Source organism: Pipistrellus kuhlii, unplaced genomic scaffold (genome assembly GCF_014108245.1).
Source record: "Pipistrellus kuhlii isolate mPipKuh1 unplaced genomic scaffold, mPipKuh1.p scaffold_m20_p_7, whole genome shotgun sequence".
In the NCBI taxonomy this organism is placed as follows: domain Eukaryota; kingdom Metazoa; phylum Chordata; class Mammalia; order Chiroptera; family Vespertilionidae; genus Pipistrellus; species Pipistrellus kuhlii.
The window spans coordinates 10,989,751-11,014,474 of NW_023425573.1; the positions used below are offsets into that span (position 1 = coordinate 10,989,751).

Below are 24,724 nucleotides of genomic sequence, written 5' to 3' on the forward strand. Positions count from 1 at the left end.
TAAACCCGTGTTTCCCAAACTTCTCTAAGACAGAGCACTAAGTTCAGTATACAATTGTATACTTTTGTATACCTTTGTATATTTAACTAGTGCTCTACGACAGAGCACTAAGTTAAGTATACAATTTTACCTATATGTTCCCAAAAATTCTAGTTTAGCACTTCTTAGTTGGGATTCAGAAATCTGTATTTTAACAACTCTACCAGGTGATTCTTATCATGAGAGAAGTTTGGGAAACACTGCTCTACCAGGGGTCCTCAAACTTTTTAAAGTGGGGGCCAGATCACGGTCCCTCAGAGAGCTGGAGGGCCGGACTATATGAACTACTAATTCCTACTGTAACACCTCGGCTGCGCTCACTGCCCAAAAAACCTGGTGGGCCGGATCAGACTCCTCTGCGGGCTGCATGTGGCCCACGGGCCGTAGTTTGAAGACCCCTGCAACCATTGCTAGAATTCAAATGCCACAGTGCAGGCAACGTAAATAAGTGAAATGGGCTGCACATGAAGAAAAACAATCCGATCATCACAGTGATAATTGGTAATTGGCTGCAGCTTCAATAGAGGGGACTAGAGAGGGGAAACATTGAGAGAGCCATTCCATTGCTGCCATACAGGAGCATGAAATTAATGGAATCAAATATTCTGATTTTTCTAGAGAAGGTATTCTCATTTTTATATCACATCTCCCAATTTTTAAATATTAACAACACATTTTTTAAAAAAAATATTGATTTCAGAGAGGAAGGGAGAGGGAAATAGAAACATCAATGATGAGAGAGAATCATTGATTGGCTGCCTCCTGCATGCCTCTTATTGGGGATCAAGCCTGCAAAGGCTTGTACCCTTGAACCTTCAGTCCACAGGCCGATGCTCTATCAACTGAGCCAAACCAGCTAGGGCTGAGCAACACATTTTTTAAAAATACAACTGTGTGAGCCAACATTGGGAGGTTCAAGTAAAATGTATCTGTGATTCAAATGTTTTTCACCTGTGAGATGCCATTGGCAAAAAAACAAAGCAAGCAAAGCTATCTCCTGTGAACAGCAAGGTTAAGTTATATTTTATTAGAAGTACATTTGAAAAACTAATTTAAACACACAAACACACCTAATTAGCTTTTAAAAACAGATAATTCCTGAGTATTTCAAATGAGATTATAATTTTAAAAACATGACTAAAGCACAGCAATGCTATCAAAAAAGCAAATCAAGCATGTATAGAAGAATGCATATACTCCAAGAGCAATAAGAGAAAAGGCTGAAAAGGGAATTTGGGAACAGATTGTAACAGATTTGTAAAACCATTTTGAGTTTTTAAAAGCTTTTAGTGCAAGAAATAATATTTTCAAATTTGTATTTTAAAAAAAACAGCAGTGCAATTCAGGGCATATTACTTTGAATGAAAATTACTTGAGACACAGCCAGTAGGAGATGGACTCTCTGACCACGTTTTATCCCCCTGAAAGTCAGAAATGAATCTCCCATGTGAAAGACATTCCTTCTGCACCCCCTTCCCGCCCCATATGAAGAGGGTAGAAGGCACCAATATTATCAGACAGGGATTCATGGCCAACAAGGCAGTGTCAACAAAACTTGTTATTTCTTTACTAATTGAACCCAAACTTCTTTGTTTTGTAAATTCTTCTCAAATTTATTGTTATTTTGTCTGAAAGATATAAAATCTGCCTGATTTTGTCTTTTTTGTGTGTCTCATATTTCTATGAGCATGTATGAGAGTTAATTTTATTTTTCTACTGTTAATTTAGCTTACATCATTTTAATTAGTAGAAAAGTCAAAGAACCTGGGTGAATAAAAAGGAAAATTTTTCCTTACATATAATTGTAGTGTGGAGGATGGCTTAGAAAGTACAACACAAAACCATTCTTTTTTTAAAAAAATATTTTTATTGGCTGGAGAGAAAGAGAGAGAGAAAAACATTAATGATGAGAGAGAATCATTGATCAGCTGCCTCCTGCACACCCCCTGACCAGAATCAAACCTGAGACTCTCCAGTCCACAGGCCGTGCTCCATCCACGGAGCACAATTCTTAACAATTTGAAGCAGAGATCACCAACCTTTTGGACCTCACGGACCATCAGGGGTCCACGGACTGACTACTAGGTGACAACCGCTGATTCGAAGAGAATTAAATGATTTGGAGTTGAAAGCAGATCAGAGATGTGTGGAGTACATTCTGCTACTGTTTTTGAACCATTGTAATGTAGATACTTTGTATCTACTATAGTTTTAAAAACTATTTTATCAAATTAAAAATACAATTAAAATCATGCTTATGGCTATTGTTGCAAAGCCAGAAATTTAGGCTTCAATTTGCCTAAAAATTAAATTGTATTGACTCCCATTCTCTCCCCTCTCTGCCTTCAAAAACTGGGGGGTGATCCCAGGTTCAATTTGGTCAAGGGCACGTACCTTGGGGCTTACAGGAAGCAACCCATCGAAAAGGGGAAAATATCCTCAGGTGAGGATTAACAACATAAAATAAATGGGGGAGGGGGAAGCAGCATCTTATTAACAATTAAATTAAGCATAGTGTTATGCAAATAAATGATAGGATAAAGTAAAAGCATAATATTACAAAAATTAAGCATAGTGTTATAGATCAATCAAGGGGGAAGTAGAGTTTTTTTCTCAGAGTGAAAGTGGGTTGTGGCATCTGCTTCCCCATATTCCTCTTGTCGTCCTTACTGCTCACTTCAAAGTTTACCTCAGTGAGGATGGTGAGAATGTCATCACCCCTGTAAAACAGAACACAGCACTGTGACCATCTGTGAGGGGAAAGCACTGGTAAACCCATCCATCTGCTGTGCTTATGCTAGCTATTTCTCTCAAAACGTCAGGAGAGCCCAGCTGGCGTGGCTCAGTGGTTGAGCATTGACTTATAAACCAGGAGGTCACAGTTTGACTCCCGGTCAGAGCACATGCCTGGGTTGAGGGCTCCATCCCCAGTAGTGGACGTGCAAGAAGCAGCCAATCTTTGGTTCTCTCTTATCATTGATGCTTCTATCTCTCTCTCCCTCTCCCTTCCTCTCTGAAATTAATAAAAAAAAAAAAGAATATTTAAAAAGAAACATCAAGCAGATGAAATAATAAGTTGCTAAACCAAGACCTTTCAGAGCTTAATAACTTATCTCAGGATCTCTGTAGATCATCAGAAACCTCAATGTTAACATGAGATTTGGTTTCTTCCCCTCCTAATCTGTTTGTACCTCATTCTATTCCAGGTTCTATGTTACTTGCCCCCATCATCTCCTCAATCCCTAACATCCTCTGCCCCAAATTGACATTGCTTCTGTGGACTCATCCATGATGAATCAAACCTATGGGAAGTGAAAATCCAGTGTCTCCGGCAGCCAGCCACCCTTCTCACCAGCCTTGCTATCCAGTTTAATTGGGCAACCTGTTCATGCACCTCTGCAAATAGCCCGCCCCTAACCCCACCCCAACCTTGCAAGATTCATGGTCTGAATCGCAAAATGCAAACATAGTGTTGATGTTATGGTTCACTCCTTTATCCACCATAGAAAATTCTCATTCTTTATACACTTTAAACATAATAATACTGAACTAGAAGGAACCCATCAGAAGATTCCTTGCTATCTATCTGTCCATTGTGTGTGCCTTTGGGTGAACTGTGACATACAAAACTTCATATAACTAAAAGAATTGTGGGATATTTAAATGAGGAAAGGCGATTTTCCTACATTTTGTGGGTTTAAGTCAGGCCAGATGAGTACAACAATAAAGGGTTTCTGCTCTTCCACATTTTTCTCTCACAATACACCAAGAAGGTTTGAGGCCGGTTAGCTATTATGGAACTTTTGATTAGCTGGAGGATAGTACACATTGAAATGGGTCATTGTCTTTTTGGAAGACTTCTTAGATGTTTTCTAGTGAAGGTGGCATGGTCATGATTCTGCCCCAGTACAGAGCTAGACTTTATGACTTCACCATCCTTCCCAGCCATCTGACACCCTGCCTGTCCTTTGAGATGCTAAAAAAGGGGAAGTTCTCAGTAAGTATCTCTGTTTTTTTTCTATCTGTGACTAAAGATGTTAAGACTTGTCCTCTTTCCCACTTTGCAACCGAAAAGGAAAGTACAGCTATGAGGCCCACAGCTGGACATGTATAGGTGAATGAAGGGTTGAGTAGACAGGCATTACCTAGGACATCTTTCTCTCAGACTCTGGCACAGTGACTGGATATACCAGGACCCCTTTTCGGTGCTTCGGTAGGAAACACAGTTGTTCACAGTGGCCATCCCCAGCAGAAAGTCAGCCTCATTTGGGATATTTCTCTTCTGATATGAGTCCATTTCTAAATAAGCATCATTCTCTTCTGAGTCGGTCTCAACAGTTATGCCTTTCTGAAAGTTATCCCCTTGACAAGCCTGGATAAAAAAGATTTTTGGTTTGCCTGCAAGGGAAGGGCACTTCAAACCAGTGAAGTAAGAGGTCAGCTCATAGATGGGGGCTTCCTGCCCATCGCAGCCATAGACGATGCCCTTGTCTCCATGGGAAAGGATGCAGCAGATGAAGCAGTCTTTGTCTTTGTGGTCCTTGCTTTGGTAGCTTTCCAGGATCTCACAGATTTGCTTTGCTGTGGCGTCTTTGTAACGCACTACCTTAAAATGAAGCTCACTAAAGATGTTGTTCAAAGCTTCTGAAAAGTGAAATACAAAAAGTCATATTACACCAACAGTACCCAGACCACTGCCAGAGCTAAAGAGAGCATTGATAAGAATTTGAACCAGAACTTAAGAACAAGATCCTTTATATTAGTGGCTAGATTCTAGCTGGAAAAAATTTCTCAGTCCTGAGGCAATAAACAAAAGTAGAATACTATTGTTGGCCATTGCCTTATTCCAGCTAGTCTACAACAGTGTTTCCCAAACTTCTCTCATGATGAGAATCACCTGGTGGAGTTGTTAAAATACAGATTCCTGAATCCCAACTAAGAAGTGCTAAACTAGAATTTTTGGGAACATATAGGTAAAATTGTATACTTCACTTAGTGCTCTGTCTTAGATATTTACAACATCTGTCTTAGAGCATAGTTAAGTATACAATTTTACCTATATGAAAGGGAAGAGCCAGTCTGGTTCATGGGAAAGTGGGGGGGGGAAGGGGATGATTCCACCCCAAAGCCAGTCACTGACACCCCCTGAGTTTTCCCAGACTTCTTGGCTCCAGCCAATGCTGCTGACTCCTCAGCAGGGCTTAAGATCCACAGGGTCTGGTGAAAAGGATTCCTGAGGATGAGGTAACAGCTTTTCCCCAGGCTGATTGCCCGACCCAAGAAAGAAGGCTGCTGCAGTATCACAGGATGACTCGGGACAGGCATCCTGGCAGTGGTTCCCATGTTTCCAAACCACACCCAAGACTCTCCTCAGCCAACAGTTCGCACTGGCCTCCCTCTGCCAGAGCCCGAGTGAGTGCCTGGCTGCCAACAGAATTTTGCATAATGATCCTTTAGAACAGTGTTTCCCAAAGTATGGTACGCGTACCCCCAGGGGTACGGGAAGAGTTTGGTGGGGGTACGCGTTGCACCGTGCTTAGCTGCGCCTAATTCTACGTTCTCATGAGTACGAGGGATACTCAGCGTTACAAAAATTATAGAAGGGGTACACATATGTCAAAAGTTTGGGAAACACTGCAGGGTGCCTCTGTCTCCAGAAGGCTCTCCTTGGCAGACGGAAACCCTGCCGTTTCTCACAGCCAGATGCTATGTGGGCACCTGCTCCCAGCTCTGGCGCTCTGGTCTGGGGAGCCACACCTGGGATTTAGGCTTTACGCCCCTCAGGGGGAGCCTCTTGAAGCTGATCCTATCCCTTTAACCTCAGCCACCCCTTCACATCCCCCCACCTCCTGCCAGCCCTTGGTTATAAGTCTCCTCTGTAGATTGTCTTTAGTTGGTAATTCAGGAGGATCACTCCCCAATTTAGTTGTCTTCCCAATTGGGATCTGGGAGGAGGTGAGAGCAAGATCCACCTACTCTGCTGCCATCTTGAAAAGTCCTGTGCTTCCTTTCTTATGAAACTTTTGTCTTTCCTGGAATTAGTAATTGCACTAATTTTTATTGCTTTGTTTTCTATGTGCTTAACACTACTTTTCCCTCAAATGTGTTCATAGATCTAGCCAGTCTTTCAACACTGACTAGGCTGCCTGTCTTATTTATTTTTTAATAAAAAATTGTATATATTCAAGGTGTACAATATGATGATATACACAGTGAGATGATTACAATAGACAAGCTAATAACATATCTCCACACATAGTTACGGTGAGTATGTGTATGTGTGATGAGAGCACCTGAAATACATGCCTAGCATATATATGTCTAGTATTCAATACAGCATCATCTATCTATACCACATGTGTCAAACACAAGGCCCGCGGGCCAAATCCGTCCCGCCAGGCCTTGCAATGTGGCCCGCACCGCGCTGCCATCACTGCACTCCGCTGCGTTTCCATCACAATGACAGTTTATGACTGTTCAGTAAACCATTCGGCCCGCGATTTAGGCTGGATTTTAGATTTTGGCCCCTTCTCTGATTGAGTTCGACACCCCTAATCTACACTAATAAAAGAGAAACATGCAAATTGACCATACCTTTGCTATGCCCACAAGCCACACCCACCAGCCAATCAGGGGTGAGTATGCAAATTAACCTAACCAAGATGGCTGCAGCCACAGAGCAAGCAGAAGGCTTGGGTTTCACCGGCAATGGAGGAAGCCAAGCTTCCCACACACCCTGGCTGGCCCTGGCCTCCACTCAAGGCTACGAAGTTTCAATTATAGAAGATAAATAAATACCAACAAAAATGGCTGCAGCCACAGAGCAAGCACGAGGCTTGGGTTTCCCTGGCAATGGAGGAAGCCAAGCTTCCTGGCCAGCCCTGGCCTCCACTCAAGGCTACAAAGTTTCAATTACAGAAGAAAATAAATCCCAGATACCAGGGTCTCTGCTTGGGTCATCGAAGGTGTGTGGCCATCCTGCAAACCACCACAGTCCCCTCACCCAGGCCACCCCAAGGGAACCCTCATCCTGATCTGGGACACTTCAGGGCTTAACAGCCAGCCCCCACCCATGCATCAGGCCTCTATCCTATCTAATAAAAGAGTAATATGCAAATTGACAGTCACTCCCACACACAAGATGGCTGCCTCCATGTGGACACAATATGGCTGCCACAAGATGGCCATCAGAGGAGGGCAGTTGAGAGGGACCAGGTCAGCAGGGGAGGTCAGTTGGAAGGGACCAGGCCTGCAGAGAAGGGAAGTTGGGGGTGACTGGGCCTGCAGGGAAGGGCAGTTTGGGGGGGAACCAGGCCTTCATGGGAGGGCAGATAAGGGTGACCAGGCCTGCAAAGGAGGGCAGTTAGGGGCAATCAGGCTGGCAGGGGAGCAGTTAGGCATCAATCTGGCTGGCAGGGGAGTAGCTAGAGGGTGATCAGGCTGGCAGGTAGAAGTGGTTAGGGGCAGTCATGAAGACAGGCAGGCAAGAAGTTGGGAGCCAGCAGTCCTAGAGGGACTGACCATTTAGACCCAATCCCAGTAGGTTCAGTCGGACATCCTTCGAGGGGTCCCAGATTGGAGAGGGTGCAGGCTGGGCTGAGGGACACACTCTTCCATGCACGAATATAAAAGGCTAAGTGACTGTCCAACCTACTGACTGGCTGGATGGCTGGTAGGTATGATGAGCACTGACCACTGGGAGGCAGATACTCAATGCAGGAGCTGCCTCCTGGTGGTCAGTGTGCTCCCTCTGCTCAGCCAGAAGCCAGACTCATGGCTGGCGAGCGCAGTGGCAGTGACAGGAGTCTCTCCCACCTCTTTGGCAGCAGTAAGGAGCAGTGAACAGGCGGGTGGTAAGGAGAAAGGGGTCCCAGACTGTGAGAGGGCGTAGGCCAGGCTGAGGGGATTCCTCCCCCATCCCGAGTGCACAAATTTTGTGCACAGAGCCTCTAGTTAGAAATATTTTATATATATTTGTTGCCGAAACCAGTTTGGCTCAATGGCTAGAGCGTCGGCCTGCGGACTCAAGGGTCCCAGGTTTGATTCCGGTCAAGGGCATGCATCTTGGTTGCGGGCATATACCCAGTAGGGAGTATGCAGGAGGCAGCTGATTGATGTTCCTCTCTCATCAATGTCTCTGGCTTTCTATCCCTCTCCCTTCCTCTCTGTAAAAAAATCAATAAAATATATATTTTTTTTTAAAAAGAAATATTTTATATATCTTTTGGATTCTACTGTACCTTCATCAAAGTCTGTTCCATCTCTATCCTTTATTTTGTGAAGTTTGGGCACGTTCTCCCGTGCTTTGCTAAAATCATAATTATTAAAGATCACACAGTATCCTCGAGGTTTGCTTTTCATTCGGTAAACTTTGTCCGCTGTCTGAAAAACAAAAACACAACCCAGGAGCTGACACTGAGGGTCAAACACTTGAGATGTTGACAAGCAACTCCCTGGTCCAAGGTTCGGCTGGCCCCTGAGCCAGAGTGGGCTCGTTCAGTGACTCCCACCCAAGCTGACATTGTTTGCCTAACAAGATGGCTCCTTTCTCCTCACACAGGATCCCGGACTCTTGCCCCACCTGCAGTGTGTCTAGTTAATGTCCCAGTACTTGGGCCTCCTGAGCACCTTGCACTTACATTTGTATTGTCATCATAATGTGTTATTTGTCCTCATCTCTGCTCAAGGCAGATGACATCTGAGTCAGGAACCAGGACTCAATCATTTGTGAGAACTCAAGCAGGAGTTGTTCAATGAATGAACATCTCAGGGCTGTCTCTGGTCTGCCCTTCCATGACTCTGTGATTTCCATGGCTGTCTGATCAACTCACCCCTGTTTTTGGGCAAACGGCTGAGGGTCTGCCCTTCACATATAACAGTGAGTCCCCAGACTGTTAAAGCTGATGGATTAATCTGGTTCTCAGGACCACAGGGACAGGGGGCTAGAGATGCACTGGGCAGGCAGATCTTGGCTATTGCAGGTCAGTTTCCAGACTCTAGAACCTGACATTACCCGTCAGTGGTAGCCCTGGGCTGGCCTTATTTTTTCAGAGCTGTTTCAGTGCAAAGATATCCAACATTTATTGAGAAATCCATGCAGCTCCTTTCCAGTAGAGAAAGGGGTTCCCAGCTGGGGTGGGGAGGTTGGTTTGGAGGTGTGAGGGATTCTTGGCTGTATCCTATATAATATAAGCCTAATATGCTAAGTGTCCAGTCGTCTGGATGTCGGTTCAGCCAATCAAGGCGTAATATGCTAATGATATGCTAAGGCCACTCAAATGCTCACTATGATGTGCACTGACCATCAGGGGACAGACACTCCAACCAGTTAGGTAGGCTTGCTGCTGGGGTCTGGCTGATCAGGACTGAGCAAGATAAGCCGGACATGCCCTGGATCCCTCCCACGGTCCCTCTCTGGCTGGCCAACATCCCGCATCCCTCCCTGGCCCTGACATGCACTGGTGGGTCCCTCAGCCTGGCCTACACCCTCTTACAATCCAGGACCCCTCATGTGGGCACACTGACTCTCAGGTAGTTCCATCTGTATAATAAATGTGTAAGCACCTTTACAGTGAAACAACTGGAATGACCAGTCACTGTGATGTGCACTGACCACCAAGGGGCAGACACTCGATGCAGGAGCTGTCCCCTCATGGTCAGTGCACTTCCACAAGGGGGCATGCTGCTCACTGAGAAGCCAGGCTCATGGCTGGCAAGCACAGCGGTGGTGATGGGAGCCTCTCCCACCTCCATGGCAGCGGTAAGGAGTGAGCAGGCAGGAGGTAAGGAGCGAGGGGGTCCCAGACTGCAAGAGGGTGCAGGCCAGGCTGAGGACCTCCCCCCCCACACACACACACACCAGTGCATGAATTTTGTGCACTAGGCCTCTAGTACTTAATAACCTTAAAACCTTGAGCAAGTTATCCAATCTCTCTTGCACCCAGGATCCTTAGCTGCTCTTGGGGCAATGCCTGTAGAGTGCTTTACTCTACTGTGTGCTCCCTGACAAATAATCCTTGATTTTCAGACTGAAAGGGGTCCGGTAACTTGTTCAGGAGCCCACCGGTAACTTGTCCTCTAGGCTTAATTTTAAGTCTCCCGCTGGACTCCTGGCGTTCAGGGTTTCCTCTGCTCCCCTCCACAGAGAGGCGTGACTGGGCTATGAGTCAGAATGGGTTCGGTGGGTCGCTGAGGGTTACACACGCAGGAGTGCTTATGTCTAGAAATCCATTCCTGGGCTGGCTCTCTGGGGTGAGAACACAGAGATGGCTAGATCACGCACGTTTGCCACTTGCACCCGGTCACCAAGGAGAAACCGTTTTGAGATGTCAAGTTAAAGGAAACGGCTTTGCTCTCCCCAGTCCTGCTGGGCTCTGCCTTTGGGCTGCTGCGGCTGCTGAAAGAGCCCAGCTGGGGCCTTCTCACCCCTCTGCTCCAACAGTTTCAGGGTCTTTGTCTTTGGTTTTAAAATAAACATTTAACCCGAAATAACGTTTTCTTTATGTTAAAAGGTCACACTTGAAGCTTGTCGTTCTGTGAATGTTTTCTCTAGTCTTCAAAATAGTGACCATGTTTCTTCTCCTTACTAGTTTATCGGGAAGCTACAAAAGCTAAGGAATACTCTAAGGAGGACCTGTAATGCAAAGAGAAGAAGTGGTGGGAGGTTTCCTCATACCTGCGGTGGCTCACAGTCCTGCTCCCGGGACTCAGTGTCCTGCTCCCGGGGCCCACAGTTCTGCTCCCGGGACTCAGTGTCCTGCTCCCGGGGCCCACAGTTCTGCTCCCGCGGCGACTCACAGTTTTGTTCCTGGGGCTCACTCTCCTGCTCTCGAGGATAGTCTGAAATTGACCCTCCCTCTGCAGGGAACGACACGTGGCAGAGAAGGCACCTCAGTCAAAAAACATGCAACACCTGGGATAACATAAGTCCCTTCTAACAGGAAAATTCATATCCTTACAATCCACAGAATAAGTCCCATTCTTACCGCTGAATAACTCAGCGTCTGTTTCAGGCTGGCGGGCCTGAGGCCGCATAGTTTGTGTCTCTAGACACATCTTTTAGTGGGTAGAGCAGAGGTGACAAGAAGTAGCCACCCAGCCCTCGTCCCAGTACTTGACGGCAGGTCCATTAAGATGTGGACATGGATGGTAGGGGGTTGTAGAGAGGAAGCAATGAAAATATCTAAGAGTAAATTAGTTAAATAAGTCTTGAAAACATCTCCAGGTACCACCACTTCAAAATTCACCTGGACTTCTGTTAAGAGGTTAAGATTAAAAAAACAACAACAAAACACAACTCCCTGCCCAGCCTGCGTGGCTCAATGACTGAGCATCAATCTGTGAACCAAGAGGTCACAGTTCGATTCTTGGTCAGGGTACATGCACAGGTTTCGGGCTGGATCCCCAGTGTGTGTGTAGGGGGGGGGGATATAAGAGGCAGCTGATCAAAGATTCTCTCTTTCCTTTTCCCTTTCTCATTGAAATCAATAAAAAATATCTATTAAGAAAAAAACAATTTAATCAGCCGAAACTGGTTTGGCTCAGTGGATAGAGCGTCGGACTGCGGACTGAAGGGTCCCAGGTTCGATTCCAGTCAAGGGCATGTGCCTTGGTTGTGGGCATATCCCCAGTAGGGAGTGTGCAGGAGGCAGCTAATTGATGTTTCTCTCTCATCAAAGTTTCTCTCTATCCTTCTTCCTTCCACTCTGTAAAAAAATCAATAAAAATATATTTTTTAATACATTTTGCTGGTTCACAACTGTGAGGTTGTTTCTACCTTTACTTAATTCTTCATAAGCACTGATTTTATCCAGCAGGCTCAGGTTGATTTGTCTACAGATTTTTTTTAGGGTGTCCAAATTTCTTTCCCCAAGGATGAGTCTCTTCTCCATCTCCATGAAAATATCAAGCAAGCTCTAGAAGGAGGAGACATAAAGTTGGAAGACGGAATTGGGCCATATTGACTTTTAGATTAGATTTGTTTTTACGTGCCCTTTCTCCAACCCAAGGGACCACCCTCGCTTCCCAAGCAGACTCTCCTGAGAGGACAGCCTGGTCTTTCCAAGCCAATATACTGCTAGCAAGGCACTTCCGTGTTTTCTGCCCAGAAGTAGAGAAGACAGAGGAGTCACAATATCACTCCCCAGGACCTGGGCCCTGCGCTAAAACCACCTGTGACGCCTTTGTGTGAAACAGCCAGAGGTGCACGCTGAGACAGCCATGGCCCCCATGGTGACAGCCTGGGAACTGCCTCACACCCAACATTTCCTCTAGTGTTACACACACACACACACACACACACACACACACACACACACACGCATATACCACACCAGACACACACACACACACACACACACACACACACACACACAAACCCTGCAGCACACCACATGAACACAGATATGCACACATCCAGAAACACCTCACACACATATGAACACACATGCACACACATTAGACACACAAAACCACATCAGACACAAACACCTGTCTCTCGTGGCTCTGCCGAGTCCCACAACCCTCTTCTCTTCTCCTGACACTGCCTTGCTCCTGGTCATTACTGTGAGGAGCACTTCGGAGCATACAAAGGGGTCACATCTTCTTCTTCAGCCCGGGCTAAAAGGTGAGAATCGGGCTGCTTTTCCCGGAGTAGCCCCCGCTTCAGCCTCAGCGATGCCCACCGGCCGGCTCTTTCCCGGGACTGGATCCTGGCATGACACCAGGTCTTACCATGCTTTCTGCCAGTTTGTATCTGGAGAGCTCCTGGTTCAAAAAAAACTTAAAGTCCTTCAATTCCTGTGCAGTTACGTCTTCTGAAATCTGGAAAAGCATGACCCTGCAGTGGGAAACGGAGACACTTGAGAAACGCTTTTTTAAATAATTCCTCCCATGATACAAGGCGCCCCAGAAGGCAGGCTTCCCATGGCCTCCCTTCCACAGAAAGCCAGCTCGTGGCAGGGGTGGGAGCTGAATTCTTGGGGAGGGGCTGGCATAGTGACACAGAAGACCACTGCCTCATGCCCCACCATCCAGCCTACACAGAATTGAACCAACTGTCCTTCAATTCATGTCAGTTCCACAAATTGTGGTTTCCCGTCGTCTTCACTATAACTTCGAGATCTCGTTGCAACAAGAAAGCTTTGATTTTGGAAATGACGTTTTTCAAAATGCAAATCCGATCATCGCTTCCTAATTAGAACGTGTCAGGGTTCCCAGCCATCGCCTTCCGTAGGAAGGTCAGACACTCAGAACCTCTGTGAGTTGAGCCCAGCCTAACCCCTCATCTTGGTCACTCCTCACCACCTCCCACTGTCTCTTCTCTGAGCACACCCAGCTGCCCTGCCCCTCACCCCTTTGTGCCTAGCCCCCAACCACACCCCTGCTCCCTTGTCTCTCTTTAGACAACCACTCATCCACTAACAGCTCAAGCACAGCCTGAGTGCATTCACCCTCTGCGCCTTTGTGTCGCCCAAAGATGAACAAATAAATCCTCTGTTTATCAAGCTCTCTAAATCCCCTGAGAGAAGGGCCCAGGCCCGGTTTGATCCCATAAGCTCGGAGGGATGTGAGGGAGAGTGTTTAAATGCAGGGGGACCCAGACTAAGGATGTTGGAACCCAGACTAAGGATGTTGGGTCCCACCACTTGCGAGCTGTGTGACTTCAGACACGTTACACACGTTTGTCTTCATTGTGGACCGCAGATGCCTCTGGGTCTGCTCGTTGGACCGTGTTGGGGGTTACATGAATAAGTTTACCTGCCGTCCTCAAACCAGTTGTTGGCAACGCACTAAGTGCTCGACACACAGCACTATTATTTCCTAACCTATGGTAGGATTTGGGGATATGCTTGTTCAATGAGAAGAGGAATGTTTTATAAGTCATCCAACTTTCATTATTATGTTGTAAAGGAAACAACTTTAATGCAAAAACACATTAACCTCAAAGTTAAATTAGAAAATTAAAGTCCTGAAAATAAAAGTAGTATTATCATCTGCTTCATCCTTCTCGTGGAACCTCTACCCTAGGAGTATTTTGCTAAAGCTTTCTCGCTTGGGCCAAGATTGGGTCCAATCTATAGCCACTGTCCCTTTTAACTTTACTACCAGGTATTTTTCCCTTTTACTTTCCTCATATTGAAACCTACTAGCTTTCTTGTACCATCTCTGTCTACAAATAAACCTGGATAGGTTATATTTAGGTAGCAGTTCTACTTTGACATTTTAAATGTCTAGTGTTTTCTTATAAATGGAAAGTGATCACACATGTATTTTTTATTTACTGGCTAATGATAAACAATGAAGAAGCAGTAGCTTATACTTGTGCTGGCTCCACACACACACCCCCACTCCCAAACTAGCATGTTGAATATTTTAACAGACAGATCCTGCCCTTGGCAGGGACCCTTGACCCTATAGGAGGGACAGGCCATGTCTGGCACGGGCGGGTTGTCTCAGCTAACAGCCTCCAGAAGACCAAGATGGTGGGCACAAGCTGAGACCTTCCAGGTCCTAGTTTGGGGGATGTTGCTTTTTAGGATTAATTGGTGTTTAAAGATTCTTTAAAGGAACTTCTCAATCCTATTAAAACCAAAGTTCCCAGTATTGAATAGTGTCCTCCTTCCCAACTCATGTTCACCCAGAACACATCCATGTGACCTTATTTTAAAAAGGTCTCTCTGTTGTGATCTCGTTAAAATTAGGTCATATTGGATTCGAGTGGGTCCTAATTCAATGACTGGGTCCTTACAGGAAGAGGGAGATTCAGACAACAGACACAAAAGGAAGAATGGAGAGAGGGGTTAGATTGATGATTCTACAAGACGAAGGCTATCGAGAACAGAGGATTTTTAAAAAAGAGAAGTAAGGCCAAAACCGGTTTGGCTCAGAGGATAGAGCGTTGGCCTGTGGCCTGAAAGGTCCCAGGTTTGATTCCGGTCAAGGGCATGTATCTTGGTTGCAGGCACATCCCCAGTAGGGGGTGTGCAAGAGGCAGCTGATCGATGTTTCTAACTCTCTATCCCTCTCTGTAAAAAATCAATAAAATATATTAAGAGAGAGAGAGAGAGAGAGAGAGAGAGAGAGAGAGAGAGAGAGAGAAGTAGGTAATGTGTTTCTATTTTTTAGGTTTTGAGAATCACAAAGATGTAACAGGAAGTGACTTATCACCCTAAGTTACCCGAGTCTCCCACGGGTGGGGATGGGCTGAGATGCAAGGCCTTTGGCAGCAGGATTGACACCCACGTCAGCGTCATTCTCTGAGCAGCAGCAGGCCTCACGCCGGCTAAGCAGTCTCTGAGGGCTCTGGCCTGGCCCCTGGAACGCCTGGCAGCATGTCCCTCATTGGAGGATTCTATAATGCAAGTGTGAGAAATTCTCCATTGAGAATTTCCAGTCATCCACAAGTGAGTGGCGAGAGGATTTTGGGTAAAAAGTAGTGACGCGATATCTAAAACTAGAGGCCCAGTGCACGAATACTCTAGTGGGGTTCCTTGGCATGGCCTGCGGGGATAGGGCCATGGCAGGTGGCTTGGGGAGGAGCCCAAACCCTGGCCTGGCACCACGCCACTCCCACTCATCCCGCCCAACTGTGCATTAAGCTTGCCCATTGTGGGAGCGCACAGACCACCTGGGGGCAGCTCCTGCATTGAGTGTCTGCCCCCGGGTGGTCAGTGCACATCATCGTAGTGACTGGTCAACTGGTGGCTTGTGCTTTTATATATATAAAAAGTACATATATAAAAAGTAAGCACATAATGTGGGCATCAAGAAAACAGAAATACCAAGACAACAGACACAGAAAGAGAGTTAGAACATTTAGAAAAGGTCTATTTTAATGGCAGCATACTTGCAGGTAATGTTTCACTTTACAATTTTATTTTATGGTTTGAGCTTTTTTTTTTTTTTTTTTTCCTTCCTGAATTCTACATCAGGTCTCCACATTTCTTCATCTGGAAATAAGAAGCCATCTTCCCACAGCCTCCAAAGTCATTCTACACTAACAACCTGCAATTAACTCTCCCACAGAGATGTGTCCGCTCCCCCCCCCCCCCCACTTCCCGTGCTGAGCCTGCGAGATGGCCCCCACCTGTACGCAGAGATCTGAGCCCGGCCCGGGATCTGAAGCTCCTTCTGCATCTCCTCCTTGCTGGTCTTCAGGCCCTTTTCCAGCAGATCCAGCCTGTCGATTCGGAATAGCAGCTCCCTCAGGAAAGACAAGTTGCTTTCCTCCAGCATTCTCTTCTCCTGGAGTTTCTCGAAGAGCATCAAGGCGTCCTTGATGGGCTCCTGCTTCCTTGGTGGGATGTAGTCCAGGCTCAGGAACTTGAGCGCGGCCACCTCATAGCTGTTCAGCGCTTCCCCAATTTCATACAGACAGCTGCTGAAACTCATGCTCGTCCGTGTTAGTCAAAGGTAGCTGTAGCCTAGGTCAACACACAACATTATGATGAGGAAGAAAAGTACCAATACCTGGTTGGTTCCCTCGTCAAATGCTATGGCATTTGCCATACACGTCAGACATTTTGCTGTAGGTACAGGGAAGAAAAAAACAAACAAGCTCCTGCTCTCAAGTAGCTTACTGTTTGGGGTGGTCGATCTATTATATAAACTAGCCAGTGGTCAGAAGAGTTGTGATCAGGGTGCAGTAGGAACTATAAATACTTGGAAGCAGTGGTTCTCCAACTCTCTGCAAAGCAGAAGAAGGCTTTGTTGAAGTCTCACTCAGACTCTCCCTTGCCTTCAGAGGTGCCTGGAGAGCTGCTGTGTGAGAATCTTGGACTAGGAAACCTTGAACTTTCCAACCGGCTCCGTCATCCCCTCGATCCTACAGACTCTGTGCCTTCAGCACGTTCCTTGACCTCAAGTAACCTTGACCTGTTTGGACTCCTTTCCTTCCTAAAGCAAAGCAGATGGTTCCTGGCTCTTTAAGCTCCCTGTATTTTACTAATATTCTTGGATGAAAATGCAAATCCTGATTACACTCAGAGGTATTAAGCAAAGGTAGTGAACCAGGATCCATATATTCTGTACATATGATATTAAAATAGAAATACTTTTGATTTGCACATGAAGGTAAGTGTTAGGTCTGATCAAATAATTGAATCATTCCCCCCCTCCTCTGGAAACTGACCTTTAGGCCACATTCACAACAGACATTCCACTCGCTAAAGACCGTCACCTCTTCCCTGCAGTCCTTCCCAGGATCCAGACCTGCACAGAGAATTCTCTGCCCACCCAGTCCCTTAAAAACCTTTGGCTGCCAAACCGGTTTGGCTCAGTGGATAGAGCGTCGGTCTGCGGACTGAAAAGTCCCTGGTTCGATTCTGGTCAAGGGCACGTACCTTGGTTGTGGGCACATCCCCAGTAGGGGGTGTGCAAGAGGCAGCTGATGGATGATTCTCTCTCATTGATGTTTCTAACTATCTATCCCTCTCTCTGTAAAAAATCAATAAAATATATTAAAAACAAAACAAAACAAAAAAAACCTTTGGCTCCCATCTTTGGGTGCTGGCTCCACCTGGGGGCACAGCCTATCTGGTATCCAGATGAATTAATAAATTTATAATCCAGAACCACTTTGGCCTCATGCATTCCTCCGTTGGTGGCCCTTACAGTAAGTTTTACTTTTTTTTTTTTTAACTGACTAAAAAGACTGTGAGCCTTTTAAAAATCACCTTCCTATCTGCACTTTGATTATAAAACCAGTGGGGTTTTTTGGTGAAATTTTAAAAACGGTTATAATATGGTCCAGTTATCATTACATACAACACACACACACACACACACACATTTATACAAAAATTAGGATCAGGCTGCATATTCAGGTGTATACACATCCCCTCCCCCACACACACACACTTAACAATCACAAACCCTGTCCACAGCCCTAACCGGTTGACTTAGTGGATAGAACATCGGCCTGAGGACTGAAGGGTCCCAGGTTCAATTCTGGTCAAGGGCATGTACCTTGATTGTAGGCACATCCCCAATAGGGTGATGGATGTTTCTCATAAATGTTTCTAACCCTCTATTCCTCTCCTCTCCTCTCTGTAAAAAAAAATCAATAAAAAATATTTTTTTAAAAAGGGGAAGGGGTCAAGATTATAAATGTACACATATAATACCTTAATAAAAATGAAAGAAAAGAAAAAGAAGCCCCAAAAAAGTTTTTAAAAATTAAAAATAAATTAAGTCCTTTTGAAACTTGAAAAAACAAACAAAAAACAAACAAACAGAAAAAACCCTGTCCGCAAGGAAAATTCTAATAGATTTCCAAAAAGCAGAAATAATATAGCCTATGTTCTCTGGCTATTAGACGTTAACAATGAAATTATAAATTAACATGTTAATTAGAAGTTAACAATGAAAAATGGCCCAATCAAACACATCACCAAAAAAAAAAAGGCTCTTCACAGTTAGGTGGCTTTTTAAACACATGGTGTTCCAACAAATGGGTAGACTTCTGGGACAGCTGAATCCTAACTGAACTCCTTACATCAAAATATACTGCAGATGGATCAAAGATTAAATCCTTAAAATTAAAATACTAAGATAAGACAGGAGAATTTTTAAAAATAATCTTACAGTAGTGAAGAACATCTCTAAGTATAACAGAAAACCCGAAAGCCATCAAAGAAAGGTTGATAAAATGTATTTAAGTAAAAGCAAATATTCTGGGAGGGAGAAATCCACAAATTTTCAAAACATAAATAAATCTTGCACTGGGAAAAATGGGGCAGTAATATGTAATAGAAAAGGGACTATTGTTTTTTTTAAATAGGACTCCTACATGGACATAGATAATAAGGCAGTGAGGACTGGGGAAAGGGGTGGGGCAGGCTGAAGAGGGTCAATGGGGGGGGGGGGGCGGAAGGGGTGATATATGTAATACTTTCAATAATAAAGAACTATTTTTTAAAAATAAAAAATGGGGAGAGAAAGAAAAATTAAAATGGGGAAAGAAGAAAAAAATTAGAGGAAAAAAGAGAATTATTATTATTATTAATTATAATACAATAATTAACAACTAAGAATTTAAGAATAAACTCTCTGCTGAAACCGGTGTGGCTCAGTGGATAGAGCATCGGCCTGCAGACTGAAGGGTCCCAGGTTCGATTCCGGTCAAAGGCATGTACCTTGGTGGCGGGCACATCCCCAGAAGGGGGTGTGCAGGAGGCAGCTGATCGATGTTTCTCTCTCATCGATGTTTCTAACTCTCTATCCCTCTCTCTTCCTCTCTGTAAAAAAATCAATAAAATATATCTTTTTTAAAAAAAAAAAAAGAATAAACTCTGTGTTTCATGTACTCACAACTATAAACCTACTTTGCCCACCCTGGATGTACATTACAATTCAAGGCCAATGATTCTGTCTCATAATTGATGTTTTTCTTTCTCTCCCTCTCCCTTCCTCTCTGAATAAATAAAAATATATATATATGTTTTTAAAATATTAATCGAACAAAGTTTCTAGCTCAGGAGACTGTCCGGTAAACGCAGGTGCCAGGGTCCCTGTAGTTAGAACATGAGTTTACTTAGAGCATGACTGGGGCTGGGCTCCTGTCCTCGGTAGTCAGCTCATGTCGCTATCTATCTTACTATCTCTGCAGTAACATGACAATGTTTTCTAAGTGATTTTTGCATCGAATCAAAATGGCCACTATAAAATGCTGGTGAGGTTTCTTTCCTGGCTCAGGGCTCCCAGCACACACCGGTATGACTGACAATCAGTCTGTTTGTTTGTTTGTTTGTTTGTTGTTTAGGTCACTTAGTTTTCTAGTCTCAGTGCCTGGAAAGCAATCACCTGCAGGAGATTTTCCACCATTAACCACAGGCTGCAGCTGGCACTTGGTCCTAACTATAGGGACCCTGGGACCTCCGTTTACTGGACAAACTCATGAGCTAGAAACATGGTGAGATTGATATTTTTTAAAATATATTTTTATTGATTTCAGAAAGGAAGGGAGAGGGAGACAGAAACATCAGGGATGAGAGAGAATCATGGATTGGCTGCCTCTGCACTCCCCACACTGGAGATTGAGCCCACAACCCGGACATGCGCCCTGCCCAGAATTGAACCGTGACTTCCTGGTTCACAGGTCAACACTCAACCACGGAACAACACCCGCCGGGCAGATTAATTAAAAAACAAAAAAAACATTCCTCGTTGCATTTTTCTGATCCTAAAACAGTAGAAGTAACACTCCAAGGCAGAGGAGCGGGGTGGGGAGGGGAACCTCTCCAGGAGGTTTGCTTGGCTTTCGGTTATAAAGTATCTGTTCAACAATGAATTCACATACATAGTTCGCATTACATAGAGGAGTACCTTTAATATTTTTATAAGATATTTATGCCTGAAAGCATATTACGGTAAATAGGTTTTTTGAGATATATATTTATGACATATAATCCATATAAATATAAAAAACATGTTTTCTTGTCTCATTTTTACTGCTAGACTCTGACAAAATTGCTATTATTATCCTCATTTTTTCTATTGTGAGAAATCAGTTTAGAAAAGAGCCAGTAAGAGATGAATGAGGCTAGATCTGAGCGTCTCACTTGAAGGTTGCAGTGATAGACGATGAAAAGATTTTTACTTTTTTCTAATTGCAGTTGGAAGCCAGTGAAGGAAAACATCCAATATGCAAACTGTCCCCTCAGGAGCTCCACTGGTTGCTATGACAAGCACGGCACCTTCCAAATGACCCCATGTGGGCCCGATCAAACTCCCCCAAATGCCCGCCACCCCTTTCCCAGCCAGCCTCACCCCGATTGTTCCCCCCACCCAAACGGGAGCAGGGCCAGCCAGCCAACTGCCCTGGGCCCTTCCCGCTGGCCGAGCCTCGGCAGAACAGCAGCCAACCTCCCTCAGTCCTTTTCCCGGCCGGCCAGCCCGCCCTTTTCTCGATCCAGGCCAAGGGACCCCACCTATGCACAAGTTCATGCATCAGGCCTCTAGTATAATTATATTTTTTAAATATTAAAACTATTTAAAAAATTTTAAAAGACCAAAAAATTACCCAAAGCATAAAACAAGAATTCTTATTAACTTCCCTATAGCAGGGAACTATACAAACCTTACAAACCAAGCTAGTACATGCGGGAGCCTAAATTTGGACCTCAAATCCACCACTGCCTTACGGCCATGATTTAACTACAAATAAACCTCATCTACTCACAAACAATCCTTCTAGCAATATTCTAGCAGCATCCCAGATCCTTTAGGAATGTGGATAACAGGGGACAAGAAATCCAAAACTTGCAGTCATCGTGTGAGACAAAAGCCTGCATCTCATTTCCAGTTCAACAGGACTTGAAAATGGCTCTCCGGCCCCGCCCGTAGTTGACAGTGTGGCCATTCCCTCCCGGCCGGGATGGCCACCTCTGAGTGGGGAATCCCCCAGAATCTGCCAAAGTTCTTCGAGATTTAACTTTTGCTTTCTATTCTTTGACAAGTTTCACCTACATAAGGATCACAGTACTTGGAGCATTTCAAAAAAAAATATATATATATATATAGAAATGCATCAACCTTAGCTAAGGAGGCCTTGAGATATGCAATCTGTGGGGCCACGGGCACTAGGCTCACACACAAGGCCCATTTCCAGGAGCCCACAGCCACCAGATCCCATCCCCAGCAGCCTAGAAAGCCCTAGAAGCAAAGGCCTTCCTCCCCAGGGGCCCAACTGACCTTACCAAAGGCAAATCCTGGGGCCCGCCCGGCTGCTGCTTCACAAGCCTGGACCCACACCGCTGCTTGCTCTCCGCTGGTCTAGCCAAGGCAAGAGTTAGAGCCCAATGAAGCTGAACAGACTGACTTCCGGTTTTAACTCTGGCTCCTCCCACAATTTCATAAGGCTCACATAGAACCAAGAAATTGTTACCTTTAGCTATATAAGTATGGGTGTTTGGGGGGAGGGGAAGTCTCATTATCAGATTCCAAAATTAGAAAGCGGGACTAGCCGAAACTGGTTTGACTCAGTGGATAGAGCGTCGGCCTGCAGACTGAAAGATCCCAGGTTCGATTCTGGTCAAGGGCATGTACCTTGGTTGTGGGCACATCCCCAGTGGGGGATGTGCAAGAGGCAGCTGATCAATGATTCTCTCTCATCGATGTTACTAACTCTCTATCCCTCGCTCTTCCTCTCTGTCAAAAATCAATAAAATATATTAAAAGAAAGAAAGAAAGTTGGACTAAATGATGAGTAAGATTGCTTTCATTTCATACTTCCAGAATTTACCAATAGTCTAGGCTTATCATAAATTTTATGTTTTGCCTAAAGGATCAGGGTTCAATCCCAGTCAGGGCATAGGCCCAGGTTGTGGGCTTGAGCCTCAGTGTTCAGAAGGCAGCCAATCAATGATTCTCTCTCATCACTGTTTCTATCTCTCTCTCCCACTCCCTCTCTGAAATCAATAAAAATATAACTTTGATGTTTTCATTTAATAAATATTGACTGAGCACTTCTGAGAGGCATTGAGATCTGCAAACTGTGGGGACCCTCACCACAGCTCACAGAGGGTGTGCCAACTCCCACAGCTAAGTCTCGTGGTTTTCCCATCGACACTCAAACACAGGGTCACCTCCAGGGGCCCCTCGGCCACCAGATCCCACCCTCGGTGGCTTAGAAAACCCTGGAATCAACCCAGCCAACCTTCCCTGGGGCCCTCATCGTGGTTGGAGCCTGGGAGACGTAACGGTGAACAAAACACATGTGAGCCAGCCTTCCTGCTGTCTGTCAGTTGAGATGTTCTCTGATGTTAACAGTAGAAACAAACAAACAAACAACCACCTCTTTTCTTGCAACTTCTCCCCCCCCCCCCCCCACACACACACACACAGTGGAGTATAAGCTTCCAGATGATGTAGGCCCGTCTCACTGCTCAGAGGATTAAGTGAGGTGCCTGGACACATCTCGTCCCCCGAGGCGGCCTCGGTAAAGGTGCGTGGTAAGACCCGTGACCTTCACACCCCCGATTCTGCTCCTAAAGTCTGAGTGAAAACAGCCACAGAATGCAGCTGTGTTCGCGCGCTAAATCCTGGCCCAGGGGGAGTCCCGACCCTCACTCCTCCTGATCACCAGCGGCTGCAGCCCTGTCCCTCTGTTCTGTGACCTGCTCCTGCCCTAGGCTTTGCGCTTCACAGGGCAGAGGCTGCATCTTTCATGCCCCGTGTTCCCGGCACCTGCCAGGGGACAAAGCAAGGACAGGGATATGGATCAAAAGATTTCAGGAGCTGTCTTTTGGGAACCTCCGAGGGTAGGAAGCTGGGATCAAGAAAGAACCTAGAACGGGGCAGGGGGAGGGGGGGACAGTGGGGTTTCCAGACCAAGGACAGGGGAATTGGGATGTGACAGCTGGACTCACTTAGCCTCTGCCCCAGGACAAATGGAGAGGAAACAAAACATAACGTCTTGTGGGATCTCCCAGCTGGTCCAGCAGGAGAGACACCGTCCATGCTTGAGGCGCCGAGGCTCTGAGGAGACAGCTGAGAAGCGCAGCAGAGGAATGGAGATTTCCAGAGCTAAGAAGGAGCAAGGCCAGAGGTTGTAGCCCAGAGAGAAAGGCACGTGGAGATCCTGGCGGGACCCAGAGGCGTCCTCTCTCAGCAAGTCCCAGCAACGTGGTGTCCAGAAGCCAGGCTGCCCCGGGCACTCACCTGCTCCACCTGTCCCAGCTACATCATAGTCACCAGGTTCCGGAGCCAGGCCCCCTGATCTCCTAATGCCACATGCTCCACTTCCTAAGGCTTGTCCACACAACCAGAGGGGTAAAACAAAAAACAAACCCACAATGAAAGCAGGAAGGAAAGGGGGGTGGAGCTGCCTCCAGTAACTTTTCTTTCACTTTCGTCTCAACTTCCTCTCTTCAGCACATTTCCCAATTCACCAGTAAACTATGAAGACTTTTAAAAACTCACCAGAGAACTCTGCATACACTTCCCGCGGCAGAAGGGCTGGATCTGGTGATTTAGAAAGAAACCAGCCCAACAGAAAGAACTTTTGCTGAGTGCATTCAGTAGTAATAACCCCTGTCGTTTTTTAAAGACAGGAAGTGATGCCGTTCTCCCTTGAAGGCGGTCTGGGGAGAGGGATCGTCCCTCCCGGGCAGTCACTCAACTGCAGGTGTTGGGCTGGTCCAGCCCTGAGGTAACAACCCTGTGGCGCCCCTGGCCACACGCCCAGGTGATGAGTCACCGGTGCCAGTGTAGTGTCGAGCCTGGTGGTAATATGGATGGAGATCTGTGCCCCGACCCTGAGCCCTAGGTCCTCCCCAGCTTTTCTTCATCCTCATCCACTCCTCTCTCCGTTTCCTGTTTGAATTTCCTTAGGGGTTTCATGCCTTTTTGTTTTCACAGTGTGCATTTTATAACCAAACGCTGGCAACCATGCAGTACCTACCTAGATGCTGCTGCATTCCTTTACACATGTTGTCTCTACAGAAGTGCAGGGTCTTGCTCTCCCGTGTTATGGAAGAGGAAACTGAGACTCACACTGATAACAGACTCCAACTCAGTCCTGTTGGACCAAACACGGGATTATTCCACAATAACATGCTAGCTCTCCTTCCCTCTACACTTAGGATTTGAACTACGCAATGGGCTGGAAAAGCAATGAACTTGAGCGCTAAGACAGAGTGGCCTATGCCCAAAGATCAGATGGTCTTGGGGTTCTCTGTCACCC

At 45.7% G+C, this 24,724-nt stretch overlaps 1 protein-coding gene across 9 annotated transcripts; it reads right to left on the minus strand.

Moving 5' to 3' along the window:
• Positions 1-2,254: 2,254 nt before the first annotated feature.
• On the minus strand, positions 2,255-24,074 carry CASP8 (caspase 8). Of its 9 annotated transcripts, XM_036421623.2 has the most exons (9): positions 21,785-21,842; positions 21,733-21,754; positions 16,127-16,463; positions 12,772-12,877; positions 11,816-11,954; positions 10,715-10,896; positions 8,280-8,421; positions 4,185-4,683; positions 2,255-2,759 (listed from the first exon to the last, which is right to left on the minus strand). In XM_036421623.2, the coding sequence occupies exons 3-9, from the start codon at positions 16,429-16,431 to the stop codon at positions 2,624-2,626; spliced, it is 1,509 nt and encodes a 502-aa protein (XP_036277516.1). In that variant the 5' UTR covers positions 16,432-16,463; positions 21,733-21,754; positions 21,785-21,842; the 3' UTR covers positions 2,255-2,623. The 9 variants fall into 9 exon arrangements, with proteins under 9 accessions (XP_036277516.1, XP_045431359.1, XP_036277518.1 ...); XM_045575403.1 differs by lacking the exons at positions 21,733-21,754; positions 21,785-21,842 and adding an exon at positions 23,962-24,074; XM_036421625.2 differs by lacking the exons at positions 21,733-21,754; positions 21,785-21,842 and adding an exon at positions 23,701-23,835.
• Positions 24,075-24,724: the final 650 nt, after the last annotated feature.